The sequence below is a fragment of the Chaetodon auriga genome, chromosome 12 (assembly GCF_051107435.1).
Source record: "Chaetodon auriga isolate fChaAug3 chromosome 12, fChaAug3.hap1, whole genome shotgun sequence".
Lineage (NCBI taxonomy): Eukaryota > Metazoa > Chordata > Actinopteri > Chaetodontiformes > Chaetodontidae > Chaetodon > Chaetodon auriga.
In genome coordinates, this window is record NC_135085.1 from 4,229,524 (window position 1) to 4,241,468 (window position 11,945).

At 42.4% G+C, this 11,945-nt stretch overlaps 2 protein-coding genes across 3 annotated transcripts; both read right to left on the reverse strand.

Moving 5' to 3' along the window:
* Positions 1-215: 215 nt before the first annotated feature.
* Positions 216-5,513, reverse strand: dusp12 (dual specificity phosphatase 12). 2 transcript variants are annotated; one of them, XM_076744236.1, is made up of 8 exons: positions 5,342-5,513; positions 4,321-4,585; positions 4,001-4,114; positions 3,648-3,766; positions 2,889-2,976; positions 2,496-2,587; positions 1,971-2,050; positions 216-1,590 (listed from the first exon to the last, which is right to left on the reverse strand). In XM_076744236.1, exons 2-8 carry the CDS (start codon positions 4,581-4,583, stop codon positions 1,447-1,449), a joined length of 900 nt encoding a protein of 299 aa, XP_076600351.1. In that variant the 5' UTR covers positions 4,584-4,585; positions 5,342-5,513; the 3' UTR covers positions 216-1,446. The 2 variants fall into 2 exon arrangements, with proteins under 2 accessions (XP_076600351.1, XP_076600353.1); XM_076744238.1 differs by lacking the exon at positions 5,342-5,513 and adding an exon at positions 5,224-5,287.
* Positions 5,514-6,020: 507 nt separating this feature from the next.
* On the reverse strand, positions 6,021-9,111 carry LOC143329678 (piggyBac transposable element-derived protein 3). The gene is made up of 4 exons (XM_076745689.1): positions 9,039-9,111; positions 8,379-8,630; positions 7,453-8,276; positions 6,021-7,221 (listed from the first exon to the last, which is right to left on the reverse strand). The coding sequence occupies exons 1-4, from the start codon at positions 9,094-9,096 to the stop codon at positions 6,457-6,459; spliced, it is 1,899 nt and encodes a 632-aa protein (XP_076601804.1). The 5' UTR covers positions 9,097-9,111; the 3' UTR covers positions 6,021-6,456.
* Between the last annotated feature and the right edge of the window lie 2,834 nt (positions 9,112-11,945).

Consider the following 11,945-nt stretch of genomic DNA (forward strand, 5'->3'; position numbering starts at 1 on the left):
TCAACCCCAAGGCTTCACCCTAAAATGTAATGATTTACATTATGCAGACTTGCATTTTGTCCCCATAAGGAAGGCGAGTCCCCACAATGTGACTGTAAGCAGATTTATGTCCCCACAACATGAGGAAGACATGGTCTCTCTCTCTCTCACACATTCACGAAATAAAACAGAAATATCCAGATTAATTTGGACAGATGGCAGCAGACATATTTTTTATAAACAAGTATTTTTATTTGTCATTTATTTACATCATCTGTGTGTATTAGAGAAGAGTCGGATTTAAAACACACTGCACTGACTGACACTGGTCATGTCAACTAAACCCTCCTCGTACGTGACTCTTACCGGTGGTACGATACGGACTGTTGGTGACTTGTTCATTCTGAACGGCTGCATCAGACCAACGCTGTTATATAAGCTGTTGTGAGCTGTTGTGGGGTTGGTAGCAGTTCTCCCATTTCTGTTCAGGCTGCAAAAAATCTTTTTTCCTTTATTTATCTACGATGTCAGCAACCATCCACAGATGTCTTCAAATCGTCTGACCAACGATCCAAAACCCAACGATACTTAATGAACAGTGATATGAAACAATTGAGAAGCTGTAGTCAATGAGTAGTTTGACCCAGTGAGACTGATATTTAATATTTATCCATGTTAACAATGGTTCAACGAATGTGTAATACAAAAGTTGACCACTCTATGGAGCTTTTTCACTGCTTTTAGCCTTAAGTGGAGCTAAAGGAGAGTCCAGACTGGACTTAGATTCATCAGATGAACACAAACATGAATGATAAAGTTGCTCTAACGAGTCTCAAACTGTGTCTGTGTGCCATTTCGTGCTGAGCAGGTAGTGAGAGCTTCTTCTCAGAAAACAGCTGCCTGCTGTGGCGAAAATGACACTATGAGAGCAGTGAGAGCGGACAGTTCAGATAAGCTGTGGACAAGACCGTTAAACAATGAGCTGAAACTCAGAACCAGCTGACAAGTAGGTTCGTCACTGTGAGTGACTCTTCACATTGTCATTTCAAACATTATTATGGTAAAAATATCCAATCAAACCACTTTAAGGAATTCAATTCTGAAAATATCTGACCAATGATCTGATCAATCAAATAACTGATTGTTTCAGCAACATTTCTGCAAAATGTTCGTATTTGACTTTAAGTCCTTTAAACATTTGAAAGGCCTCCTGATGTCTTGAAGTTTAGAGTTGATGTTCTTCTTTCTTCTATCAACTTCAAAAGTGTCCTCCAATGATCCCTCCTACAGTGTCTGTACACTCCAGTCACATGTAGAGCCAACAACAAATAAATGCTGTTCCTCAAAACCTGAGCAAGAGGATGGAAACATCTGAAAACTCTATTTCTTGCTCAACTGTGTGTTGATGAGCTGGCTCTTATCTCTGTTTATGCCTGCAGAGACTGCATTCATTTGTGTGTGGGTGTGTTATTTCTGCATGTTCAGTTGTCGGATCTCATCCACTCTGTTACGATGCAGCTGGAAGGCGGGAGTGACCCAGCGACCACACGAACACTGATCACCACACCAGCTGAACGAGCCCAGCTTAGAGCTGCACTTAGGACACAGCAGCTACACGCACACACACACACACGTGCGCACGCACGTGCGCGCGCGCGCGCGCACACACACACACACACACACACACACACACACACACACACAGAGGAAAAGAGAGGAGGGGACCATAAGTGTGGATAAAGAGACCAGTGTGTTTTAAGAAGCATGTGTTGGAGGATGATCTCCAAAAAAGTGGGCCGGGGCTGCTGTACGGGCTCAGGACTATTCAGACCCAGAATATCAGCCTAATCAAGGTGACAATCAGAAATTAAAAGATCCATCTAATTAGAGGTTTCATGTGAGGCTGAGAACATCTACCATAGTATTTTTTGTCAGTTAAAACCAATGCATTTCCTGTTGTGTATGTGTGTGGGTGTGTGTGTGTGCATTACCTGTCCATCCATCACTCCAAGCAAAGCTTGTTCCATCCACTGCAGCGGTTCAATGAAGTAAGACGTACACTGGACGTCTCCTAGACAACAACACATTCCTTATCATTACTCATGATAAGCCACACATTCTGTGTGTGTGATTACTGCAATAAGACATTTTGACAGCAGATACTTTGACTTGTGACAGCAGGAAAGCATCAACAGTCACTCTGTTCTGTTCAGGTGTGCCAGTACGTCATGACAGTGTGACAGAGAGCCAGCATGAACAGCAGCTAAGGGCTGGTGAACGTCAGTCAGCACAGAGGGGCAGCTCTGAGTACAGCGGGTGGAGGTGAGATGGTGTTTATACACCTGATGTCTCAGTAGTTTACTGAGGTCAGGCTGCAGCCTGCAGTGCGAGCGCCTCCATGAACTATCTCTGCCTCTCTGTGCCCCTCATTCACCCCTGCCCCCCTGGACAGGCCTCACCTACTCTGAAATGCTCTGGGCTCGAGGAGCTGACCCACAGTATGGTTGTGTTCTTACCAGTGAGGTTACTGGACTTCTTGTGACCAAAGGCTGGCGCTCCTTCTCCTACTGGGTGACTGAGAATACTGGAGTCACGGAACAGAATTCGTCTGCAGAGGAGAAGGTGGAGCTGGAGTCAGGATGTCTACATCCCAAAATGTGGAATTATTCCTTTAACTACAGTGATAACAACACGATTTAGGCTGCAGTTTATTTAGAAACAAACGCAGCATTTCCAGCACTCAGCCACAGGTGTTTCCTTGATCTTTGGATCAAAATTCATGAAGAAAATGGTAATGTCAGTGAAAATTCCTACTGAAAGGCATTTGACTGTTCTCATGTGACATAAATTCAGCATCATTGGAAAACTTTGTTCCATTCAGCCACAGTATAAATGTGTCCACCTCTCACCTGCACTTCCTGCAGCGATAGGACACTTCAGAGGAGCTGGAGTGAGCAGGGTCAGTGGCAAACAGCTCCCTGGGAACATGCTGCAACTCTGCTCACACGCACGCACACGCGCACACACACAGAAAAATGTTGGACGCAATTTATGATCCATGTAAAAACAAAAAGTGTGTGTTGGCTATTTTAGACGTGAGGAGTTACATATGAAAATGTTCTGGCTCTACATGCTGTTTTCCCCTCTACTTCTCTGATGTCCACCCTCTCTCTCGCTCCTCTTCACATATTTTCACATCTAATTCAGCGAATTCAGAGTTTATTTCAAACTAACCAGACCTGGTGATGGTTGGGGCAGTTAAAGACGAACAAAGAGGGCTCTGATGAGTTTTACATTGTTTCTGTGGAGCTTGAATGAAGTGTGTTTTACGATGATAAAATTACTGTTTCTGTAAATGGAGTCTGGTGGCTTTCGTGAGCGCAATATAGCGGCTGTTTCTGGTTAAACAAAAAGGATCTTACACTTCATGTTGTCAGCCACTTAGAATAACGATCTGAGCCTGTCAGTGGCAAAACAAACACTTTGGGTGGACGCACACTGCAGCCTGTTGGCTGCCTGGTGCAGCACTCTCACTCAGTACTGGACCAGTTTCAAAACTTGTCTCCATTAGTCACTTAGACACAAAGAAATCTTCCAGGACACATGGACTGAAAACTCTGGGCGGTGTGTGTGTGGGTGTGTGGGTGTGTGTGTGTGTGTGTGGTTACCAGGGTACTTCTCAGTGATCTTGGTCAGTCTGTATTGTTTGTACGGAGGACTGGAGGTGTCCACTTCACACTGCATGGACTCATATAGACACAACTGCTCCTCAAAACCACTGTTGACCCTGAAACACATCCACCAGCTATCCATTATCTGTCCTGAGTCCAACATTAATAATAACATTGATTCTGACTACGGACTCTTTCAGGGTCAGTTTACCCAAATTACCAAACAACCCAACATTCCACAGACATGTTGTCAGTCAGTTCAAGCAGTCGGTAAATTAACAAGAAAGTGCAGACACACACACACACACACACACACACACACACACACACACACACACAGAGGCACTTACTGCACATCCTGTTTGACACCCTTCAGTCTGCGGTAGGCCTCAGTGAAGCCCAGCTGGTATCTCTTCATCAGATAAGCAGTGATGATGGTGGCACTGCGACTCCGACCAGCCTGGCTGACACACACACACACGCGCGCACGCACACACACACACACACACACACACACAAATAAACATTTGAAAGTTTATGTTTATTCATCTTGCAGCTGTAAAATGTCCCACTGAGGACATGCCCTGCTGATAAGTCTTCAATAACTAAAATGATCAACACATCAGTCAATGTGAATCATGCATGGCATGCCTTGACCTCTGACCCTTACCAGTGAACAAGTGCAGCTCCGCCTCCATCCACAGCCTCCCGAATGAACAGGAAGCAGGCGTCCATGTGACTGAGGAGGTCAGAGGTCACCTCATCCAGAACATTGATCCACTTCCTACGGAGGTCCCCATCAGCAGGCAGCAGAGGGGTGGGGTCCACGGAGTCCACAGACAGGATGTGAGTGACGGCTGCATCGGCCAATGCCTGGCTGTCGTTGAGATCGGCCGCAGTGCCGATATACAGACCGGGGTCCACCAGGAGCATGACTGCAGAGACACACAGAGCTGAGCCTAATCCTCATTTTCAAAGCTAAAACCAGGCTTCAGAAGAGCTTCTTAACCTCACATGATCGTGTTTTCCACATCTGCTGATTGTTTGAGCAGCTGTTACGTACTTATAAGAAAAGGCTGGATGCCCACAGAGCAGACAGAGTGGCCTCAGGTACTCTGACTGAAACAGACATGTGTATGTTTGTTTAGATCTCATGTACTTCATTTAAGGTGAGGAGACCTGAAGATACTGAGGTTGAGCTTGTTCGTTTATACGTGGGGTAAATGTGTGTTGTCCCTTGTGGTATGTTTTGTTTTCTTTTGCCTTTAGGTGTCTTTGTCTTGACAGTGCAGGAAGTGATACACATCCATGTATTTATCCATGAATCTGTGTCTGTCTATGGCTTCCTGAGCTCTCCCAGCACAGGTGCTTCACGCCCGAACTGTTTTCATGCTGATTTTACAAACACAAGGTGAAAACGGCTAAATGACCAAAGCTTAAACAGTCTTAAGTTTACTCTCATTACCCATTAACCCGCAGACTGACCTGCGTAAAGCCGATAAAACTGATAAAAAAAAAAAAAAAAAAAAAAAAAAAAGATAAAAAAAAAAAAGGCAAATCCAGTTAAAAATACTTTTCAAAATGTTTTGAACGACATTTCTGGACTTTCTCCTCGAGCATGCTGACTGAAGTGTCGCTGCGGCTCCATGATGGCGGGCTGTGTCGTCTGTGGGGACGCGGGCTTCACTCACCTCTTAGCGGAGCTCCGCTCTCTGCTGCCGGTCAAACTCTCTGCTGTTAACCGCTGTTAACATGTAATGTGCTGGGTAAAGAACAACTGTCTACAACAACACACGGTACGGAGTTAAACAACAGGGAAAACGTGTGGCATCCCAGGTGTTTGGTTCATCTTTCACACTGTCCGGGCGGAAACACACAGGAGGAGTCTTTTGTTCCGGTGTCACCGGCGTTCATACATGTAGAGCACGAACATTGCATTACTCAGGTGTATTAACCTCCTGAGACCCGGGCTTTTGTTTGATGTGCATTTTTTATGTCTCCTTACTATTTGGGATTAGTAGGACCTAATTTTAGTTGAAATTAAATTTTAGCTTTCTATGTGCTCTTGAACTATGTCAAAACCAATGCCCTCATATGAGGACAACAGGTCTGTCTTTGCATATAATTTTTTTCCTTGCTATTTGGGATCAGAAGGACCCAATTAGCCTAAAAATGAAATTTTAGCTTTCTACAATAAGTGGTTATCTCAAAAACCAATGTCCTCATATGAGGGCATTGGGTCTATCTTACTGTATGACAATAAAGACCATTCAGTCAATGTTATTATTTACACCTGTGTTTCACAGTATGTACATTTACAGTGCTTTCTGTCCAGACTTTCTGTATGACACAATGAAGACACCATTGGTTAACAAAGTACAAAAGTTTATTTTAAACTGTCAACAAACGCAAAAGTGCAGATAAAAGTGTACAGCGTTTGCATGAAAAAGTGCAAAGTGTATGAACATCATTATGAACCTGTCATAGTGAACTCAGTCATTCATTCAAATACTCCTGCTGGCCTCTGTGAAAGGCTTTGCATAGAAAAGTGCAAAGTTTATGAACATCATTATGAACATGTCATAGCGAACTCAGTCATTCATTCAAATACTCCTACTGGCCTCTGTGAAAGGCTTTGTATAGAAAAGTGCAAAGTTTATGAACGTCATGAACATGTCATAGCGAACTCAGTCGTTCATTCAAATACTCCTACTGGCCTCTGAAAGGCTTTGCATGGAAAAGTGCAAAGTTTATGAACATCATTATGAACGTGTCATAACAAACTCAAACAGTCATTCAAATAGTCCTACTGGCCTCTGTGAAAGGCTATATAGCAGTTGCGCCCACTTTGCAGGCAAAGGAACACATTGCATGTCAGACAGCGCACACGGGATTTCCCAGGGCAGCCTTGTTGTCTGCAACGCATCGGGTTCTTGAGATCGGCAACTTCCGGCAGATGAGCAGCAGAGGTTGTGCGCACTGAGATGTGGGGGACTGGAGTGACCAGGGATCTTTGGCCAGGTTGTGGACAGCATGCACTCTCTTCCTCTGCATGTGTGACATCACACTTGTTGAGGAACGCCTGAGCCACATCCATGCGGAACGTGAGGAACATCATGATAGCCTTTCTTGGGGTACCATGTTCTTGATGATCTCTGCGATACAGCAGCCAGCTGTTGGCCAGAGCAAGATCCATAAAGTGCATAAGCATGCGAATCGTCCACTTCTTTGTTCGCACACTCATCCTGTAGTAGCTCATCATTCTGTCTGATAAGTCTACCCCACCCATCTTTGCATTGTACTCCTGTACAATATTTGGTCGTCTGACGGTTATGTAGCATTTGTCTTTCTTGGACCACCGCTGGCACGTATCCTCTGGCTCCTTAGCATGGACAGCAGAGAGCATCAGGACTGGCTTGTTGTCAAACCATTTCACAACACTCAGTTTCCCATCTCCCCTGACAACTGATGCGGAGGTACCTCTGCCTTGCTGCTTCATGATCTTGTCACTTGGCAGCTTCTGCATTGCCTTTGGGATCCTGTTCTTCATGACTGTACCAGTTAGGTACACCTAAAAACAAAACCAGTTAGATAATCTCAAAGTGATGCAGCAAGGACAATTTTTTATGGTAGCCATCTTGACAGAAAACAGGGTAAACCTGCACCCTGAGCCAGACTGACACAACAATTAACCAACAGATGGACACAGATTGATGAATGTTATTATTTGCTGCTGTGAAACCGAAAAGCAAAAAATAGTAATAAGCTGAATAGTACCTGGGAAACTATATAAAATATATACCTGCTTCTCCAGCATGGATTCCACAGCTGATGTGGTGGTGAAGAACCTATCGCAGTACACCTTTGTACCAGGATGCACTGTTGTTGTCAGGCGTTTGAGGACCAGAGCTCCCAAACCCAATCCTTCTGCGTCCGGAACCTGTGCAGCCAGTGCCTTTGAACCTTGGTAAACTTCAAAGTCCAGAACAATGCCATCTGCTGATGCCAGGACAAAGTTCTTCATGCCAACTGGATTTGGCTTTAGCGGCACATACTGGCGGAACGGACAGGCTCCAGTGAACGGTATCATCTGTTCATCTATTGAGACGGATTCTGGTCGAGCCTGAGCGTGGCAGCCTTTGAGTATGCGATTCATGAAAGGCCTCACCTTCCAGAATTTGTCTGTTTTCCTGTCTTCAGGAACGTCGTCATCAATTACTACCTTCAGATGGCTCCTCAGCTTGAAGAATCGGTCGCGTCTCATTGTGTCACTAATGGCAGGGATTCTCAGGTTAGTGGACCAGAACATGCGGGTTTGTGGGTAAGGGATGCAGGACATCAAGATGGAAGCTCCAAAAAAGTGGTACATCTCTTCAACTGATGTGTTGAGAGATCTCCCACTTTTAGCTAATGACATAGAATTTGTACAGTCAGCAAGGATTTTCATCAGTTCTATGTCAACGTACTGCTCCATGTACTGCACCGGCGACAAATCTGCTCTCTCGTCTTGTTGTTCATCAGCTCCCTGAAATGGGACTAAGATAGGGTTGAATGGAGCAGACTTCCAGTACTCTCTATTTCGATTTCTTGGTCCTGCTCTGCGTCCTTGTACATCTTGGTCAGGTTCTAATAATAAAAATATTATGCATTTTATTTGCAATATACTCAACATTTTGAACGAAATAAAGTGCTACAGAGTAAAAACATGGGAATTAGGTTTTGTCTCACCATCATTCTCAAGATGCTGTTGTTTATGTTGTGGCTCACTCGTATCGCTGTCAGTATCTTCACTTATGTGAGCAGCATCAGGCTGATAATCTGAATCTGAATCAGAATCATCAGGTTGCTCCACAGTTGCTTCACATGGAACGATTTCACCCACAGCAGGATCATCCTCTTCACCATCTGACAAATCTTCAATCTCAGAGTCATTTGCGATTGCATTCAGCAATCGTTCAGCTCTCGAAAGGGACATTCTTCCTGTAATGATAAAAATGCACAATCTATTTCCTTGTAATAGGAAATAAAAACTTGCTCCACTGGCAAATTATTCTACTTATTTCTAGTGAAAATTTGTTTGAAACAAGTGGTAATTGTCTAAAAACAAGTTACTTTTGGAGGATGAGTCTTATTTTAAGTGTAATAAGACTTATTTTGACTATAAATAAGACATTTTGAATAGAAATAAAGACAAATGCTCTTAGCAAAATTTTACGTTTTTGCACTGAAGCTAGACCTGATGTCCTCAAAGAAGGACGTCATGTTTACAGACGTTGTACCTTGCTAATATTACTCAAATGTATCAAATAAGCATGCCATGTGAAGCTACAGATGTTATTGTGCATAAATATACTAGTTTCAATCATAAAATTCGATTAGAATTTTTACCTTGTCCATATTTCTGTCGGGAGCTGCCATAGAAGACTTTTGCTGTCATCCCCGCCATCTTGCTTTTTTCCAAATGAGTGTAATTTCGTTATGAGACCACTAGATGATGCAGGCAGGGCCCTCGGATGAGGACAGTGGGTCAAAATTCTTACAAATGAAGGATCATGGTGCAGAACAGCAAAAAAGTAATGTCCTCATATGAGGACGCGGGGTCTGAGGAGGTTAAATATCATGAAGAAACTGGTACTCTCTGTTTCATTGCATGTGGGGATGTCAGAAACTAAACGAGTTCAGTAAAAATAGTTTCGAAAACGAAAAATAGTGGAAAATCTAGCTGGAAACAAGCATGGCTTCAACTCATACATAAATCTCACTGTTGATCATGATCATCATGATCCTAATGAAAATCATCTCTCCCAAGTCTGCTTAGATTTTTAAGGTAGAGAAAACCATCAAAAGATTGATCTGACATTTTGTCATTTTGGATTGGGTCCATGTGACCACACACTTAGAGTAAACAAAAAGAGAACATTCTTTGTCCACGAAGACAATAAACTTCACCATGAAACTGGCCTCAGCTATAAAGCTGAAATAATGAGTAGGAACAAGTGAGGGCAGAGAGGGAAAGATACCAGGAAGATGAAGTAATGCAAGCAGACACCGGTCAGCAACCCACAGTCTCATCAGAGAGTCATTACCAGTGTCAACTGAAGAAAGTAGGAGCTGTAAAACTGCAGAAAGTAAGTCTGGATCCACAAACATCCTGTCAGCTCCCAGCGCACTACAGAGAGACACATTACCCAAATGAACTGCCTGACTTTATGGATTCAAGGACCAGTGGGGGAAGAAGGATTCAGATCCTTTACTTAAAGTAAAAGTACAAACACCACACCTTGAAAATACTCCACTATGAGTAAAAGTCCTACATACAAACCATACCTTAGTAAAAATATGTAAGTATTATCAACTAAATGTACTTAAAGTGTCAAAATTGAAAGTAATCATTGTGTCATAAAATGGTCCCCCCAGCTGATATAAGGGGGCTTTGAAATAGTTGATTTCGTTTAAGGAGGAGAGTTTAAAGGAACACTTAATCCTTCAGTTCATCTACTGCTCTTTTTATTCTGGAAAAAAAAAAATAGACTGTATGTATATTTATTTTGTTATATTTTTTACTTTCTAATAGCTTATTTTTAGAAGATTTGTCATGCATCAACTTCACCAAAACAAATTCCTGGTATGTGTAAAATTGTACTAATTGTAATTGTTTTTCTGATTCTGATTCTGATCAGGAAAAACCTAATTCAAAGTCACCAAATCTGGAGGCACATGGCTTTCACTGGACAGGATGAGAAAATTTTAATCTGAAAAGTAACTAGTAACCAAAGCTCTAAGACAAATGTAGTGGAGTAAAGGTAAAAGTAAAAATGGAAATACTCAAGAATAGTACAAGTACCTTGGATTTGTACTGAAGTACAATACTAGAGTAAATGTACTTAGATAGATTCCACCACTGTTGAGGACTAAACTTCCTTCACACAGTCAGGTTGAATGAATCTATTCTTCTTTCAGTCATGTTTGCTTTGCCAGACACTCTTTAAATCCATGTTTCATAATGTCTGTCTGGCCTCCTGTTTCTCAACACCTACCAAGCGTGTGAAATATGTGTGCGGTGCTCTCCGCTGCCCGGCAGTGCGCGTCCCACTCCCACTGTCTGTACATGGTGGGGTGCTAATAAAGTTTTATGAGCTGCTTTAATCTGACCATCTGACCAATCACAATACCTCAGTGTGACCACACCCCTCCCTGAGGGCTCATTAGAGGGCTGACCATCACACATAATTGACTGTTAGAAATGAAGCACATGAAAACAACAGAGCACACATGCATGTCGTCAGTCAGGCCAGCAGGTGAATGGGAACAGAGTGGGTGTGTTGATGTGTTTGCGTCTGCTGTTCTGACTTATTCACAGACCCTTTCAACACTCGTTAACAACAGACATCAAACTGCCTTTTCCTACGTTTAAAATACTTTCATCAAGCTTCTGTTTTTATGAAAGCCATACGTGTTATAATTTTTATGTGATTATTGAATCTTTCAGTGTGTGATTCTGGATGTGTTGGTGTGTAGAAAAATGCAAACTGACACAGTTTGTGTTTTGCTTTCAGCCCATTCTCAGAGCTCCAGAGATATCAGGTGTATCAGCACCTTTCTGCCATATCGTCTTTTTGATACTTCTGGGAGTTACAGAAGTCACACATTTTCATTTCCTTCACATACAATTAGGCTTTAAAATCATATTGGATTTAGTATCGACCTGATATTGGCCTTTCATTCAAATACAGTGTCATCAAATATGATGATAGTTTTCAGTTAATTTATTTACCATTTTGATTGCATAGCTGATTGATAATACAGTTATTATAAATGGGAAAAGGTGGTTCCACACCTCTGTAGTCACACCTTGCAGTTTTTTTCAGTGATGGGTGAAAATGAAATGATACAGTAGTGTAATTATCAGGCCGATCTTTCACCTGAACTGACTCTAATGGGATGTTTTGATTAGATTTCATATGTTCAGCAAAGAGATGAAGATCCCAGCACTGACAACAGCTGTTACAAAACTCCTCATTTACATGGTAGCATACACTATATGGAGTTAATACACACGTCTAACTCTGAAGAGGATTTACATTATATATCATAAAATAAACTTTCAACTGCAGCATGAAGTGGAAGCCCAAGAACTCATCCTTCATTTAAAAATATTCATGGTATTTACTGTTTGGAAGTTTTTCTTCATGATTTCAGGGGAAGGAGAGAGTTGTACAACACAAAGTAATTCAATTCAATTTAGTGTGTTTTATTATCATGTCAGTTACTAAACAATACAGTCAAAGCTGAGAC